The sequence below is a fragment of the Hyla sarda genome, chromosome 3, assembly GCF_029499605.1.
Source record: "Hyla sarda isolate aHylSar1 chromosome 3, aHylSar1.hap1, whole genome shotgun sequence".
NCBI lineage: Eukaryota > Metazoa > Chordata > Amphibia > Anura > Hylidae > Hyla > Hyla sarda.
Genome location: NC_079191.1, coordinates 262,994,546 through 263,013,547, shown reverse-complemented (window position 1 = coordinate 263,013,547; position 19,002 = coordinate 262,994,546). Strand labels below are relative to the sequence as shown.

At 41.1% G+C, this 19,002-nt stretch overlaps 1 protein-coding gene across 7 annotated transcripts in view; it reads right to left on the bottom strand.

Annotated features, from left to right (window-relative positions):
• The window catches only part of AKAP7 (A-kinase anchoring protein 7), a 162,249-nt gene that overhangs the window by 82,714 nt on the left and 60,533 nt on the right, over window positions 1–19,002 (bottom strand). The window contains exon 8 of one of the 7 annotated variants that reach the window (XM_056566556.1): window positions 6,686–6,720. The exons of the other annotated variants lie outside the window; for them this stretch is intronic. Coding sequence (XP_056422531.1) covers window positions 6,701–6,720 — 20 coding nt within the window. The 3' untranslated portion in view covers window positions 6,686–6,700. Of the gene's footprint in view, window positions 1–6,685; window positions 6,721–19,002 lie in introns of those variants that run through there. 7 annotated transcript variants of the gene reach the window in all.

Sequence of the window (19,002 nt, the reverse complement as noted above, 5' to 3'; positions counted from 1 at the left end):
TGATTGCTCAAGCCTGGATCTCAGGCTTGAAGCATTCAATCGGCGATTGGACTGCAGGAAGGAAGGTAAGAGACCTTCCTCCTGTAGTACAGCTGTTCGGGATGCCGCGATTTCACCGCGCCGATCCCGAACAGCTCCCTGAGCTAACCGGCACTTTTTACTTTCACTTTTAGCCGCGTGGCTCAGCTTTGAGCGCGCAGCTAAAGCGTTCATAGCGCGCAGCACCGCGATCAGTGCCGCGCGCTATTAGTGGCGGGTCCCGGCTTCACTATGACGCTGGGCCCGCCGTGATATGATGCGGGGTCATCGTTGGACCCCGCGTTATATCACGGGAGAGGGACCAAGGACGTTCTCATACGTCCTTGGTCCTTAAGGAGTTAAAGGTGTACTCCAGCCCTAAGACATCTTATCCCCTATTCAAAGGATATGATATGTCTGATCGCATGAGTACCGCCACTGGGGATCCCCACTATCTTGCAAGCAGCACCCACCTTCGCCACGCCCCCTCCCATAGACTTGCATTGTGGGTCGGGGCGTGATGTCACACTGGGGGCGGAGTCGTGATGTCATAATACTCCGGCCCTGTAGTCATGACCTGGCATACTCCAAGGCTGCAGCACTGCGTGCAGCTCCCAAGTGGCGGGACCCCCGCGATCAGATATCTTATCCTTATATCTTATAAAGGGAAACTTACACCAATTCACCCGCACTAAAGCCAATAAAAATGGGTTTTAGTGCAGGTGAACAGCATTAAAAACACTGTATAGTTAGGGTGCATTCACATCACAATTTTACCATACTACTTCTACTCTTGATTTTTTGCTTTGAAATCGTACAAATCTGCATGCCAAGTCGTATCCATTGACTTCCATTCATTAATGATAGACAACAAATGCATCAGTTTTGATCCGCATCTGATTTTGCACGATTTAAGATCAGAAAGATTTTTTCAAGATTTAAGATCAAGAAACTGTAAAAAGGTGTGTGATCAGAATACTCTAAGTTAATTAATGACAGTGAACTCTCATTTGGGGGGTTTGGCAACAGGTCCACTTTAAGGAGTTAAAGCATGTAGTTATAACTATGCTATGATAAAGCACTTTCCCCAAAAATCCCATTTACAGTATTGTGTATTGCAGACCTATACCTCTGTTAAATAACCTTGTATCTGATGTAGGAATTTAGTCTGGAAATAGATTGAAATTAAACAAGAAGGAGGTGCCAATGCACTTATAAGAAAAGCCAAAAAAAGTACATGGAACTGTGGTTGCAGACAACTAGAATCTTACTAGAAAACTGGAAAAGCAACATGAGACAAATTAAAGGGATTATTTCACATTAACAACCTCTGTTAATGTGCCCTATTAGATATGATAACGCATTATATAATTGGCCGTTCATTTCTGGAGCCACAATATTACATTGTATTTCCAGTACCTACCTGTGGTGGTCTTTCTGTGCTAATCTATGACACAACCCATTAATATGTTTGAGGATACTCTTTCGGATTTATTACCATATTGCTGCAGGGTGTGTAAGATAACTACTGAGTTGTAATGGGGATAAATTAACTAGTAAAATGTAATGGAAATTGTACAGAAGTTATTAGCTACTAGAAGGCTTAGCTACTCGAAACTTCTAGAATCTAGAAATGTAACTAAAATGCTAACAAATCATATTCCTTCCTTTCATCATGTCCCTACTTTGAGAATGATCTTGTTTCTGCAATTATAAGATCAACCTGTCTAAAAGTGTTGCCTTGAACATCTCCTTGTGTTCAGGTTTAGCATGCCACTTACAAAAAATGCATATCCATTAACATGGCAATACTTCTCCAATCATTACTTAGGCATCAGCATTCCCTCAAACCCCTCCAACATATACTTGTTGAACTACCCCCAATTCCTACACATTTTTAGCTCAGATCTAAACATATAGGGGAAAGGCAGCCTGTCCTAGCTAAGAAGGAGATGATTTCACAATGCTCAAAAAGACTCTTGGTCTTCACTGACATACCATTAGGTAGTTAACAGACTATTCCCTCGGGTTTATGGTGTTGAGGCAATCCAGGAGGCCTGACGCCTTATGAACTGTTTTAAGGAGGCTATCTGCCTAGCCATGAATTGCCTCATTTTGAAGAGGGAGAATATGTCCGTCCAGGACTGCCGCAGGCTGATTCACAGCCTGCTAAAGACTTTTCCAGCATGGACGATCCTGATATTGATAAAGAAGAGGATTAACCCATTTACCCCTTAAGGATGCAGCTCATTTTCACCTTAAAGGGGTACTCCGCCCCTAGACATCTTATCCCCTATCCAAAGGATAGGGTATAAGATGTCAGATCACCGGGGTCCCGCTGCTGGGGACCCCGGGATCGCTGCTGCAGCACCCCACTATCATTACTGCGCAGAGCGAGATCGCTCTGCACGTAATGACGGGCAATACAGGGGCCGGAGCATCGTTACGTCACGGCTCCGCCCCTCGTGACGTCACGGCCCGCCCCCGTCAATACAAGTCTATGGGAGGGGGCGTGGCGGCCATCACGCCCCCTGCCATAGACTTGCATTAAGGGGACGGGCCTTGATGTCATGAGGGGTGGAGCCATGACGTCAAGCTGCTCCGGCCCCTGTATCGCCCGTCATTACGCACAGAGCGAACTCGCTCTGTGCAGTAATGATGGCGGGGTGCCGCAGTGGCGAACCCCGGGGTCCCCAGCAGCGGGACCGCGGCGATCTAATATCTTATCCCCTATCCTTTGAAAAAGCCAGTCAAACAACTGCCCCCCTCCCCTGCCTGCTTGGACACATACTAGTCCTGCTGTGTCCATGCCTCATCACCTATGTCATGGACACACTTCCTTGATTGACAGCTGTGAGTGCAGGGCTCACAGCTGGAGGAAAAATCCTCCCACTGTCAGCTTGTGTCCCGCTACTGTCAGTGAGGACAAGCTGGGAGTTGTAGTTTTTCTAATGCTAGGGGAGATGTGAGCAGACAGCATACTGAGGGAGGGGGCTGAGACCTGCACAGAGACCACGCCCCTTCCCTTTGAAAGGAATTCAGACTAGTGAGCAAAATTAAAAGTGTAATTAAAAAATAAATAAAGGTGCTAGATACGTAAAAATTTGATGTACATAGTCAGGATCAGGTAGAGTGTTATATTTAAAAAAAAAATGTTGTTGGATCTGACAGGTACGCTTTAAGAACCAGGCCAATTTTCGATTTTTGCAGTTTCATTTTTTCCTCCTCTCCTTCTAAAAATCATACTGCTTTCAATTTTGCACCTACAGACCCATTTAAGGGCTTGTTTTTTGCGCCACCAATTGTACTTTGTAATAACATCAATCATATAATAACAAAATCTACCGCAAAACCAAAAAAAATATATTTCTGGGGTGAAATTGAAAAAAAAAACGCCATTTTGTAACTCTTGGGGGCCTCCGTTTCCGTATGAACTTTTTTATTTATTTATTGTAAAGCAAACAACAAATAGAACAAAATAACATAAAAAGTCAATGTGCATAACTATCCCCCCACCTAAAGTCAATACTTTGTAGAACCACCTGTTGCAGCAATCACAGCTCCAAATTGCTTTGGATAAGTCTATATGAGCTTGCCACCACTGGGATTTTTGCCCATTCCTCCTTGCAAAACTGTTCCAGCTCCTTCAAGTTGGATGGTTTGCGCTTGTGAACAGCAATCTTTAAGTCTGACCACAGATTTTCGGTTGGATTGAGATCTGGGCTTTGACTAGGCCATTCCAACACATTTACATGTTTCCCCTTAAATCACTCAAGTGTTGCTTTAACAGAGTGTTTGGGGGTCATTGTCCTGCTGGAAGGTGAAACTCCATCCTAGCCTCAAATCATGCACAGAGTGGTACAGGTTTTGCTCAAGAATATCCCTGTATTTAGCACCATCCATCTTTCCCTTAACTTCAACCAATTTACCAGTCCTGGCTGCTGAAAAACATCCCCTCAGCATGATGCTGCCACCACTATGTTGGTGTTCTTTGGGTGATGTGATGTGTTGGGTTCGCACCAGACATAGCATTTGATGGCTGAAAAGTTCAATTTTAGTCTCATCAGACCAGAACACCTTCCTCCATACATTTTGGGAGTCTTACACATGCCTTTTCGCAAATTCAAACTCTTTTTGCTTTAGCTGAAAGTAATGGCTTTCTTCTGGCCACTCTGCCATAAAGCCCAACTCTATGGAGTGTACGGCTTATTGTCGCCCTATGTACAGATACTCCAGTCTCAGCTGTGGAGCCCTGCAGCTCCTTCAGGGTTACCTTAGGTCTCTGTGCTGCCTCTCTGATTAATGTCCTCCTTGCCTGGTCCGTGAGTTTTGGTAGGCAGCCGTCTCTTGGCAGGTTTGCTGTTGTGCCATGTGCTTTCCATTTGGTTACAATAGATTTGATGGTGCTCCTGGGGATCATCAAAGATTTGGATATATTTTTTTTTATAACCTAACCCTGACTTGTACTTCTCAACAACATTGTCCCTTACTTGTTTGGAGAGTTCCTTGGCATTCATTGCAGTGTTTGGTTACTGATGCCTCTTGCTGAGGTGTTGCAGCCTCTGGGGCCTTTCAAAAAAGATGTGTAAATGTAATGACAGCTCATGTGACACTTAGGTGGCACACAGGTGGACATCATTTCACTAATTATGTGACTTCTGAAGGTAATTGGTTGCACCAATTGAACTTAAGGCTTTAATGTACCAAAATACGAAAAAAGTCAAGGTGAATACTTTTGCAAGGCACTGTATGTATGGTGAATGTATTATTTATTGTAAGTGATTGATGATTTATTGCTAATAAAGTTACTTTAAATCATTTTTTAATTATTTCTCAGTCACACACATCTGCAGGTAAAGACATGTATGTTCTTTAGCAGTGGACCTTTTACCCCCTATCTTGGAGAGCCCTGACATCCCTCCAGGTCTCCATGTCTTTTTTTTTTTTTTTTTTTGCAGTAAGCAACGCATACTCAGCCTGACATTTCAACAGGTTATGGATGGGGACAGCTTAAAATCCTGCAATCTCATGTTTCCTTGATTTACCATTGGGTATTTGGTACTATGCCAGAGCCAGAGCTTACCTATATGAGTGGCTGGGAGAGGGACATTGGTTATACAGTATATTCCAGGTTAAGGACTGACATACATCCTTTGGGTTATACAACAAATTTTCACTTTCTTCCTAAGCTAAAGAGGCCAACTTTAAGATAATAATTTACTGGTGCAGGGTTCTGACGCTTCTTCAAAAATTGTACCCCTCTGTCCCAGACTTGTGCTGGCACTGCGGTCGACCAGAGATACCATGAAGTAACTGATTTGATCGACAAATTCACTGGAACGCGCCTTCTGAATAATCCCACTCCTTTTCTCCCGTCGATGATAAACAATAAAGACCCTAAACCACTGTGTCTAGAGGCCTTGGGTGGAGTTTTTTGTCTCACCTAATTATAGTTTAATTCACTTGGCTTAATAAGGCATATTATCTCTCCTCTCTGATTTTTGCTTCCTTGCAGTCTTAGTAGCGGTACATATTTTTTTTCATATTTTATTGTACCTTGCTTATTGTTCTGTTGCCAAAATATGGCAAGGAGATGCTCATGCCCTGCTGGTTCAGGAGGCTTGGCAATGCCTTATCCACTTGCTTAATCCGAGGAGCTTCCTATGCAACAGTCTCAAATTTGTGTTCGCACCAAGAACTGTGCAGGTATTCTAGTAATCTTGCTCTCCTACGCTGTCTTTCTCTATTGTTGATAACTTATGGCTCTTTTTGGTGTTTGTATTGTCCACTAACCCTTTTTCTTGTTTACATTAAAGGGCTTGTCCCATCTGGACAACTCTTTCTTAGACATGACTTGCAAAACCTATGAACAGAGGGATATGTGGGTCCACTGCTGCAAGGTAAATGTAGCCTTAGAGGTATCCCATTGAAATAAATGGCCAACCATGTAACATCCTAAGTCTGCCAGAATGGGAGCTTTTTTTTTTTTTTTTTTTTGTAGTGGCTGTTTTGGCTCCCAAATTTGATGCTTAGTGGAAAATCCCTCCCACACACAAACACACACACACATATATATATATATATATATATATATATATATATATATATATATATATATAGCAAATATGCCCTGAAAGGACATATGAAAAGTGATTTCCCACGTATAACCCTTTAAATGATCTGTGACCGTGGTTTAGTTACAACGTCTAATGGATCACAGTTTCAGGCTACTGTAAGCACTCATTTTTTAAACTGCAGATCCCCAAGTTTACCTGTAATGCATAAAGAGACAGTGCAAGCACAGCTGATTTCCAGTCCACTAAAAGCAGAATTATATGAACTAGAAGCAAATAAACCAAGGATAAAGATTATCAAATTTCTACCCCCATTAAAAAAAAGAGATTTGCAAGGTCTTGTAGTAAAAATATAATGATGTGATCACCTTAAACATTTTAAGTGAATAAATCTTTAAACAACTTAAACACTAGTGAAGTATAATAGAGAATATCACTTAGTATCTTAGTGTAGCACGCTATAATTATATGACTATAGGAAAGCTGAATCTTATTAGTTCTAAGTATTTAAAGATTTTTCATGCAAATAGATTTTCTAGGTAATTTTAAATTCTTTTTATCCACTTTTCCTCTTACCAGTGCAGCCTGCCTATTTCTTCTCCATACAGCTAACCTTTGCAGCTGGATCCTAATATAGAACATCACACAGGGATTACTTCATGCCAGAAATACAAATTCTCTCTCTAATCGTGTAGCACATCATATAAGCTGATCACATCTATGCTTCTAGCTATAAAACGTCCATGATGGAAGCAAGCTAGAGCTGAATAGGGCAGTTCAATCAATGTCGCCTTTTATCTGCATGCTTTGAAGTAACAATTTGTCATGGATTAATAATAAAAAAAATAAAAAAAAGGAGAAATTACTTTAGTAGGCAGTAAGAGCAGGCTCCAAATTCCTGTTACCAAATATGCTTAAAGGTTCTAAATATGTGGTGTCCCAGTACGGGATATGCTCCTGCATTCCTGTCGGGTTGTACGTCCTCAGGGCTCTCCTGCAGTGTTCCCCCATAATGTGAATAGGTTGTATATTAAGTTTAAAGGACCTTTGACGTTGGTCACATACTTCTCAGTCACAAGATGTTTGTCACATGTTTAAGTCATATGTTTGTTACCCAGAGAGCACCAGGTGACTCGCAGGTAGCCTATGGGCTCCTTGCACAGCCCCACTTTATAAGATTGGGAGGAGCTGCAAGCTCTCTCCTGTGATCCTTTCCTGCTGAGGTTCAGTCCAGTCCAGACGTCTCAGGGTCAGTGTCCAGCAAACCTGGAGGCCTCAATCTAAATTTCAGCCACAAGTCAGTAAGTAACGTTGTCTTTATCATCTGTCATCATCTTCAGTCAAGTCAAGTCAATTGTAGTCAGCGTGGCCTGCACCTATAGTCTGTCAAGTTACTGCAAGTCCCAGCAAGCTGCGAGGTCCCCCGTGTTACTGGTCAAATCTCTGGGATCCTGGACAAACGGTATAGACTGTACCAGCTGTCTGCCTCAGTAAAAGCTACAGTTAACCTTAACCTGGCCTTGGACTCTTTATTGCCCCTGCTTAACCTAGGACTAGCGGTGCTACCTTCGGGTGGTTACACAGGCAAACCCCGCCCTAGCGTCACAAACACGAAGAGGTTAACACCATCTACCCCTGGGCATCCCTATCTGCCCCCTACACCTCACCTTACACCCCATGGCTCACCACAAATAGATATTTTAAAATCAATGCAGTCAATTAATTTTTTTTTGCAAAGTCATTGTTGCTGACTACAGTGAAATTTGTCAACGGGTAATATGGCAGTCTACTTTTTACAGTAAACTTGGAATATTTGATCAATAAAGTCAACATAGTAATGTCTGAAATCCTTGCACAACATAAAAGAATGAAGATGCTAAAAAAGTTATTGCTATGGAAAAAGAAACCGTAAGAGAAGTTTTATCAGAGTAAAGGACAAGTTTAATGAGTTTTACTTCTTAAGATTAGGCTCACTACAGCTTACCCTGATAACAATATGTAGAGCTCACTGAAAGTAAATGGTAATCTGTTGGATGGTTAGGAAGTTTCGCCAGACAAGTCTTTAGCAGTAATCTCTAGAACTATCAACCCCTTAAGAACCAGGCCAATTTTATTTTTCCATTTTCTCCTCGCCTTCTAAAAATCATAACTCTCTTATATTTTCATCCACAGCCTAAAATTTATTATAACATTTTTTGGAATAAAGTGTGACAAATAAGCAGCAATTTTGGACATTTTTTTCTTTTTTTTACATTTACGCCGTTCACCGTACGGGATAATTAACAATATATTTTGATAGGCCGGACTTTTATGCATGCAGCCATAACTAATATGTTTATTGATTTTTTTTTAACACTTTTTATGTCCCCATAGGGGACTATTTACTGCAATTAGTTGATTGCTTATACTGTTCAGTGTATAGGGCATAGCACTGATCAGTGTTATCAGCTATCTTCTGCTCCGGTCTGCCCGATGGAGATGCCCGGAGGCAGGTGAGGGGACCTCTGGCCGCCATGCTGGATGATCAGATCCCCGCGGCAGTGCTGCGGGCGATCCAATCATTAATTTTAAGTACCGCACTGCCGCAGATGCCATGATCTGTATTGATCACGGCATCTAAGGTGTTAATAGCGTACATCAGCGCGATCGCTGATGTCCGACATTACTGGCAAGTCCCTGGCTGCTGATAGCAGCCAAGACCTGCCGCGCATGACGCGAGCACCGATTTGGTGCTCACAGTCATGTCCATGACGTAAATGTACGTCATGGTGTGCTAAGTACCACCGCACCATGATGTGCATTTACGTCCATTGTCGTTAAGGGGTTAAAAAATCTTTAGCTAGAGTGCCATGTCAAAAGAACAGGAGTTGCAGAGGTTACAAATGCAACCGGTTCCTCTTGCGTTAAGAACAATTTTTTTATGAAAAGGCATGCTGTCGAGTAGGGTGCAACAATTAATCGATAATGGATTTTTTGTCGACGAATCCAGTTATCGATTAATCTGATTCGTTGCTAAGCAAAAAACGAGTTACAAATGTCATAACACCAGCATTATGACATTTGTAACTCAATTTTGAGTCAGCGCTGCACTTCTGCGGGCAGCACTGCGCTCCGCCCGCCCGCTCCCCAGCCAGCTCCCAGTGAGGAAGTATGAAATTACAGTGCTGTAATGTCATATTCTCCACCAGGAGGTCTGATTGATTAATCAGTGATGACCAATCAGAGCTCCTGAAGAGGAATATGAAATCACCGCACAGTAACTTCATATTCCACGCTGGGAGCCGGGTGCCTAAGAGGGCGGAGCACAGTGCCGCCCTCACCTCTCTACAAGGTATGGAGGCGCAGACACCATCAGTTAGGGCAGTGTTTCCCAACCAGGGTGCCTCCAGCTGTTGCAAAACTACAACTCTCAGCATGCCTGGACAGCCGTTGGCTGTCCGGGCATGCTGGGAGTTGTAGTTCTGCAACAGTTGGAGGCACCCTGGTTGGGAAACACTGAGTTAGGGCATAATGCGATCTAAGAGAAGGTCCTTTTCCTTACTTTGCTGGCCCACATGATTGACATACAGGGCTCCATGCTGGGAGCGGGTTAGGGTGGGGAGGAGGCGTGCCGCTGTGAGAGTCATCCGGTCCCTCCAACTGTTCACCAGCATTACAAGACAGCATGAATATAACTTCACAAACCACAAGTAAGGAAAAGGACCTATTATTAGATGGCATTATTACAGAGGTGACAGTTTCGCTTTAAATGCGAAGTCAGTGTTTCCCAACCAGGGTGCCTCCAGCTGTTGCAAAACTACAACTCCCAGCATATCCGAGCATACTGGGAGTTGTAGTTTTGCAACAGCTGGAGGCACCCTGGTTGGGAAACACTGTGCCACGTAATAATAGGTGTACGGGGCAAACATAAAAAAACATGTTCACTTGTTTTTATTATGCCTACTGTACATATTTATTAAAGTAAAAAGAAAAAAAAACTTTTTGGGTAATTTTGCAGTTTTTTCCAAATTCATTGATTAATCAATAAATTTATCGGCAACAAACTGATGCGGCAGTTACTGGTAGCCTCTTTGCATTTAACTCAATCCTGTCCTCGCGTATCCCCAGGACACTCAGACGATACTGAAGACGTTTAGATGTGACAGGCATTAAATATGACAAATGAGTAGTCAAAAGAGGCGCCAGTGACTAAGCTGGGGGATACTTTCGGAGGAAGAAATGTCAGATACTAATTTATGTATTCACTTTTGTAAATTGTAATTTGTTCATACATCTGTATCGGAATCTAGGCAGCAGACTTAATGATAAGTGAAACAATTAGAAAAAGGTCAGTCTGGCTGGCAGGATTGCATGGACTATGTCATGTCCACACAAGATGATCATAAACACCGACAGGCCAATATATTACCATCTACATTCGGTGATCAAATACACATAAAGAACACAACTATTTTGTTAAAAATGTAGTATAAGATTTAAAAAAAATAAATAAAAAAAAAAAACTAACTGCTAGCGCCTAGGGTTGTGTCTGGGATACCGTCTAAATTCCATTTATTTTAATTGCATTGCAATACCACATCAAGTCTCAGAAAAAGAATGTTTCAGTTTCTGGGAATTTGTATCTCATACAGCCCTTTTCAAATTATTCTGTGAAAAACGTCAACAGACCCTGTTGTGACACTTTCATATGGCGACTTAATGGGGTAGGGCAGGATCCAAGCGGCGCTGACCAGGACAGGCACAAGAGATGAGGTAGGAACGGTTTATTTGATAAAATGCGACGCGTTTCACCGCTCTTGCACGGTTTCATCAGGCATGACAATACAGGCTAAGGAGGGGCATTATATACAGGGTGATGTTAACCCTGTATACAATGCCCCTCCTTAGCCTGTATTAAGCCATCTTTAGTGCCAACAGTGTAATATGTACACATATTGTTACAACCTTCCCTGAAGAACACATTTTCAATCACTTGACCATACCTTTGTGGTTGCATAATAAAACGCAAATTTTAGCCAGGAAATAACCAAGCCAACATAACATTTTTACATGTTTCATAAACACCCCCTTTGCTATGTCCACGCAGAGCATCTTTTTTTTCTATAATTGTCTTTTTTTCCTACTGTCACCCAATAAATGCTACTGATATTTCTCTAGTAGTAAACACAATACCAAGCAAGAAAGATTTCCTTTAGCCCTGAGATGTTAGAATTCAGTACAAAATAATAAGTAAAAGCAAAACTTTAAACAAATATTTATTTAAAATTAAATTATTATTGCTATTAAAACTAAATGTTAGTAAGTCAACCAATGCTAAGCCCTTTTCACACTATTCTGTGTACAATCTTACTTGAGGAATGAGTAAAACCTTTACAGTTGCCACATACTGTTTATATTGCTGTAAAAAAGTCACATTATGCCATCTGTACGTTTCTGAGACGATCTCTGTAATGAGAATCAATCTTTCGTTACATCTTACTCAAGTGTTTGCCTTCCAGACATGCACATTAGAATAAAAGCCAGTCCTGGAATGGAATATCAGTGCAAGCAGATTTACCTCATGAAGAGGCACTGGCAATGTGTGGGATCCATTTAAGAAAAACAATAGCTTGCAGCAAGGCATTAAATAATTAATCTCACAGATGTCCTTAAATGTAATGATTAATGTTCTTTTTATCAAGATGCAACAAGTCAATATCACAATAGAAACCTCAGGGTACTCAAGAATATAGATGTATAACACACCAGCTCTTCCTCTTGTGCAGAGAAAACAATGGCAATCTGACAGGGGGGGCCTCTGGATAATAGTTGGAGTACATATCAAATAACTGTCATTAATACAACCATACCATTTCCAATGCAAAACAAACAAAAAAATCCAGCTCCAATGAAAAAAATGTGTCTAAAAAGCAAAAGTTTAATCAATTCATGTTAAAATACGAAAAAACAACCCATAAAAGCCCAAATAAAGGCTGATGCATTTCGAGCTAAAACAAGCTCTTAATCATGGCACTAAAGAAAATGCATAGCAACAAGAAAGAAACAGTCTGGCACAGTTCAGACTATATCTATAAACTCATCCTCATCCTTGGTGTTCGGTGCTCTGGTGTCTAAAGCAATCAATCATGGTCTCGCGTGGTGCAAGACATGCAGCAGACAGTAATCCAAACAACAATATAGAGTAAAAGATAAATGCCCCACTCACCGGTAAGACTTCTGATTCCTTTTTTAGAAGTATACTCAAAAACATCGAGACTTATGGACACAGGACAGCAGGGGTCTACTAGAAAAGGCAAACGTGGTTTCGTGCATCTTCATCAGGGCTTGGCACCAAGGACCAATGAAACACCAGTAGGCAGGAAACTGTGTTTGCCTTTTCTAGTAGACCCCTGCTGTCTTGTGTCCATAAGGTCCCAATGTTTGTGAGTATGTACTTATAAAGAAATCAGAAGTCTTACTTGTGAGTGCGGCATTCATCTTTTACTGCCCTGATGACACAGTAATGTTAGTCTAAAGTTTTATCTCATTTGTGACTTTTTGACATCAGTACTTTGAAATAATAACATTCTGGTCCATAATACTTCCAGTCATACGTAAACCAAACATTACTGTAATGGAGAAAATAAAAAAAGATTGTGCTAAGAATATATTTCACTTTTACCATGACTTGCAATGAAATATAGCTGTATACCCTTCAAGAGGCAATATCAACACTGATGTACCATTTGGGGCTGGTGGAGAACTTCTCGGTGAAAGTGGTGATGCCCATAAATTGTGTTATTATTTATTAGGCAAATTCATTAATTTGAACATTACAGAGACTATACTGCTGTTTATGGTGGACATCACTGGGTTTAAGGATTTTTCTTTTTTGTATTGATGATTTTTAGAACAGAAAGAACATAAAATATTTTATGGGCCTTTATATGACAGGGACTACACCAGGTATAGAAGATACCTCAGTGTGACAAAATACTTATTTGGCAGTGGTGGAGAATTCTATGGGCTGTTTTAAATTTAGATTAGGGCTATGTTTGGGGAGTGAAGTTTAATGGGATACAGGTTTTCACCCTTTAGCCTCAGTACAAATATCTAAACTTTGCTGCAGGGAACAACCAAAGTAGGCTTCGAAGGCAACAGCATCAGTCCAGGCAGGTTAACATAGGAGTAGGCAGAAGATATATTTGTACAGGCAGAGGTCAGGGCTGGTGGAGTTAATCTTCACAGGTAAAAGGCAGTTGGTCTGGACACAGTGAGTACCATGGTCACGCTTAAAGGGGTACTCAGGCACTAAGACAACTTAGGGGGGATAAGATGCCTGATCAGGGGGGTCCCGCCGCTGGGGACCCAGACAATCTTTTATGCAGCACCCCGCTATCATCAGTCTCTGGAGCGAACATCACTCCGGGTCTGATAACTCACAATCACAGGGCCGAGGTATCGTGACGTCACAGCTCCGTCCCCGTGTGATCACACTCCGCCCCCTTAATGCAAGCCTTAATGCACTCCGAAGGCTGATGATAGCAGGGTGCTGCATGAAAGATTGTGGACCCCCGAGATCAGACATCTTATCCCCTATCCTTTGGATTGGGGATAAGATGTCTTAGTGCAAGAGTACCCCTTTAACAGGCAGTACGTTAAGGAAGGTAGCAACAAATAGAATGGTCAGAAGGTTAGCGAAACACACTGAGCCTTTAAATGTATAAGAGCCAGCACATATTCTAGGAGAGACCAGGAGACTAAGGATGATAGGTCGAAGGGCGCCACAGGAGGAACCAGCGATCTCCACATACAGTGACGAAAAAAGCATTGGCAGCCATAGTACTGAGTATGAAGGAGCAGGCTTGGGACTCTGTTCTTAGCCATTTATATATATTTTTTTGAATAATTATATTTTGACTCCTTTCTGTTAACAGCAGAACACACACTTAGGCTGGGATCACATGTCTGTCATTCGGCATAGGTGAACTCTAGATCTCGATACAACTGATGCCACAACTGATGACAAGTTGTCATCAGTTGTATGGCATCCAGTGTCCATTGTTTTTAGACAGCGGAAAGCAGCAAGCTGCATTCCCCTTTCTGATGCCTTCCGGCGAGTCCAACCATTCGGCGTCACATACGTGGCATATATGTGAACCCAGCCTTACAGAGTATCTGGACTCCACATGTAATTTTCTAGTTACACAATTCAAAAGTATTTACAGTCTCAATAGAAACACGCTACGATCTATTTTTTCAGTGCCATGACAAATGAAATGGCAATTTATTTTGTTCTACTTGCAGAGGTACAAAATATAGTTATATTTAGCAAAACTATCTCTAAGGCTTAGTTCACCCTACTTAAGTGATTTATGTTTGGGGTATACGTCTGTCGCGGAATGAGCAACTTGGGCTCAGAAAGGGGCATCCTTTATTTTTTAGGAGCACTGTAAGAAATGAAAGTTGTGCTGTGATCAGTTGCTGTAAGCAAAAAAGATTTTATAACGATCGTATTATTATTTTACTATATCACATAAAGATTGGTAATCATATTAAACAATACTGTTATAGCTTATGTTTTAGCCAAATTAAATGCATTGTTAAAAGGTACAAAGTACTGTTTCTAAAAAAAAGGGGCACAATAATAAATCTACTTACACAAATCAGTTCAGCTATTTTTATAATAAGAATGTTTCGCAAAACAAATTTGCCTCTGGAAAGCAACTGCAAACAGTTATACCAACTTTACATAATAACCTAAGCCATCCACAACACTATTATGTCAGCTGCACTGATTAAAATTAGTGTAAAATGTTAACGCAAAACATCACGTAAACAAAGTTGTTTGTAAAATGGGGGAATTTATAATTGGTTTTACCAAGTTTTTGTGGTGTAAATATATATTGTGTGTACACTTAAGGGCATATGGAGCAGGGTTTGGGACTCAAGACCGCTCTATATTCAATGGCTCCTGGCTGCGGGATTGTGGTAAAATAATGGTATGTATTATTTCAGAGATTTACTTTATTTCTATTTTTGGGGATAATCCCTTTGAGAGCATATCATTATGTCCATCAAATTTACAATAACTGTGGGAAGCTTTTCTACTCCCTAGACAACTCCTTTAAAGGGTTACTCCAGGGATCTCAACGCATACCCCATCCTTTTCCTCTCATCAACCCATTTAAGTGTCCACATATCATTCATCAGCCATCCATCTAGTCTCTGTCCAAGTCCATCTCTGAAAGCAGTCCTCACCTTCCTGAGAGATAGAGAGCACTTGGTTTCTGTCCATTACTGATGAGTCACGCTCCCTTTAGATCTGAAAGCTGGGAGGTGAGTGCAGCCTCAGCCAATCAGACACTGAATCTCTTTGCCCACAGAACAGGAAGGTGGGGGCTGCTCTCAAAAAGTGAGCCGTGAGGAGATAACCAGCAGTCAGAGCAGAGCCGCAATGACTTCCAGGAGATGACATGTTGCAAGAGAAGGGAAGGAGGGCAAAGAATATCAAGTATCAAGCAGCCAGATGAGACCACAGGGGCAACAGAAGTCATGCATATTCAGCAGGATTATTTACAGGAAACATATCCAGGTAGTGTGTTGGCTATGGAGCATTTTTTGTTTCTATAAACTTACATGGAGCACCCCTTTGAAGTAATGAGTTGGACCTCCAAGGATCAAGTGTCTAATTTTCATACAGGGAAGCTCCAATGGTAAAAGAGCAAGTGCCTCATAAAGTTGCAATTCAGTATAACATATTTTATTTCCTTTCATCTGTATGGAGTGTTGCTCTTTTTAGAATAAAAGCATAATCTTTTTTATTTTTTTACAAAACCCCTATAAAGGGAGAAAGAATTTCTTTTGTCAACCTTCAGTGGAATGTCGATTGTATACTTCCTTAAAAGAGTTATTCGGCTTTTAAAAACTGATGGCCTATCCTTGCACTTAGCCAAATTATAACTAAACATAACTCCTGTATTGCAGCAGTGATATGAAAGAGGCATATACGTCATTAAAGTAAAATGTGGAAAGGTAGAAAGAGAGGTCATTTTTACATTGGAACAGAAAGACTTGAAGAAAAGACAGTCTTAAAGTTCTTAAAATATCTTGACTTTAAACATTACATTAAAAAGTAATGAGTAATTTTACTGATTACAGCATCTTTTGTTTACAGATAATTCTATAGGAAAATGTTATAATTACTGTGTATATCTTGGATGTCTCTCTCTCTCTCTATATATATATATATATATAGATAGATAGCTATATCTGACGTCTCATAACTCAAAAACATTTTAAGGCTTTTATTTTCTCACTGACCCTTGTGAACTACTTAAGAATACCAGAAATAGCTGTCATTTGTACTCTGTATAACTTTTCTCCTCGAGATTTACTGTAATACAAAACTTTGGTAGCATTTATCGCATCAGAGCATGGATTCTAAGGTTAAAGGGGTTCTCCACCATAAGGTGATTTTAGTACGTATCTGCCAGACAGTAATGGACATGCTTGAGAAATAATCTGTGCTTCTTTTGAGGCTAAATGGCTATATTGTGAGATTGCCATAACGCAGTGGCTATCTTTTTGTGAACTGGGTATTTCCTATTGTAGTCCATTCCCTTAAACTACAAATCCCATAGTTCTTTGTTTGTATGTTTGAGATCACTTTCCTCGCTCCCACACATCAGCCACTCCACCCATTAAAACACAAATGAGCTGCATTCCATTCAAAAGACCAGTGTTTTCTGACCAGGGTGCCTACAGCTATTGCAAAAATACAATTAGTTGCAGAATGATCTCCCTCCCCCACACAGCAAACACTCCACCCAATAAGTGTACTGGGTGGGTGGATAGCAGTGTGGGTGGAAGGGATTTACTGTAGTGATGCTATACACCCATCCACAGCTTAGCCATGCTCCCCAGAGACCATGTGACTTATGACTTATTGTCTCTGGCCGAACAGAATACTGGAAAAGGTCATAGACAACAATAAAATAAAAAGACTTGCACTACAGCACTTCTGGGTGTGCATGCATGAAAAAAAGAATATGGTGGAGAACGGAGGTGATAGAACCATATGTGATTCCTCATATATCTGGAAATCACTTAAATTTACTAAAAATGACCCCCCCCCCCCCCCCGCCCCCCAAAAAATAAATAAATAAAAACAGGTGTCTCCCTTCACGCAATCAGCTATTTACCACAGTTGTCAGTAAATATCTGTTTTATTAACAAACAAAGATGGTCAGAACAGAACACAGGAGGTCAGGGTGTGGCAAAGCATTTGCAGGAGAGGGAGCCTGGGCTGTGTACCTGCAATTTTGCTTCCTGAGGATGATCCACGCTATTCATGAAAGGTGAATCTAGGCTTCCCTCTCAACTCTCACCACCTATAAAGCTTAGGGCAGCTGCCCCTTGTGTAAATACCAGTGTACCCACTGCTGTGTCCACAGTGATGTATTAAGATCTGTCCTCTGCTCACATTTAGCTTCTTTGCTGTGTTTCTTCTGTTTCTTTCATTTCCACTCACATGGCACCTTTCATACTCATCAGTAATCCCTTCTACCTCTACATGCCATCTATAGTAGTGTACTGTTTAAATCATCAGCTCAGCATGGTGCCAGTGTTTGGGGCGTTAAAGATAGGTTGGTAATGTCTCTAACCAGACAATAACCCCAATCATATTCCAAAGTTGTGCGAAAATAAAGTTAATGGAGTGGCCATCACAAAGTCATGACCTTTATCCCATAGAAAATGTATGGGCTGAACTGAAATAGCATGTCAAGGAAGGAGGCATACAAACCTAAGGCAATTCCACAAGGTCTATGAGAAGAAATTGTCCAAAATTAAAGCACCTAAGCTTGCGAAAGGCTACCAAATACATTTGACTCAAGTTAGATAATACAAAGACTGTGGTATTAACCACTAACCAAAAGTATGTAAACTTCTGAGCCACTGGGATTGTGATGAAAGAAATAAAAGATGAAACAAATATATTTCTCTAATATTAATCTGAAATCTTATCTTGAAAAATAGTAATGATCCTAACTGACCTAAGACATGAAATGTGTTATGTTATTGTTTTGTTAAAAACTTGTGAAAAACTGACAGTTATAAACTGTAGATAAGGCCGGGTTCACATTACAATTCAAAGAATATCAAAATTGGCTGTTGATGCATCTGTGCTCAAACTGGCATGCAACCCATTCAATTCAATGACACGAACATAGTCACCATTTCCCAGCATATCTGACGTTTGGCTCAGACTAAAAAGCTTTGTTTGCTGTGTGAACCTGGCCTAAGGTGTATGGAGATTTAAAACAAAGTGAAAACATGAGCAATTTCAATTTCATATTTTACTACGTTTGGCATCTACTGCCACCTACTGGCTAACCTTTTAGCAGCCTGTTTACTAACAAACTTCAATGTTGTAATGTGAACCCAATGTTGTTTAAAACTATGATTTTATGATAGAAAAAAACAAAACAAGACCATTAACATAATACTATTTGATGAATTTATTAGTTTTTAGGTCATCTAAAAAAACACCAATCTTTTCTTATGAGACACTGACACAAAGATTTTTTTCTTTGCCCCTGTTGCAAATCCTATTTCAGAAAAGCATAACCTTGATGTTAACCTCTTGGGGACGCAGGGCGTATGCATCCCCGATCCTTAAGGACTCAGGGCGTACCTGTACGCCCTGAGCCCGGTCCCGGTGTTTAAAACGGGGTCACGCCGTGACCCCGCATCACACCGGGTCGGTCCCGGCTGCTAGTCATAGCCAGGACCCTGGGCTAACAGCGGTGCCGCGCGCTATTAACCCTTCAGACGTGGCGGTCAACTCTGAAAGTGAAAGTATACACATCCCCGCAGCTCAGTCGGGCTGATCAGGACATCGCGATAAAATCGCGATGCTCCGATCACC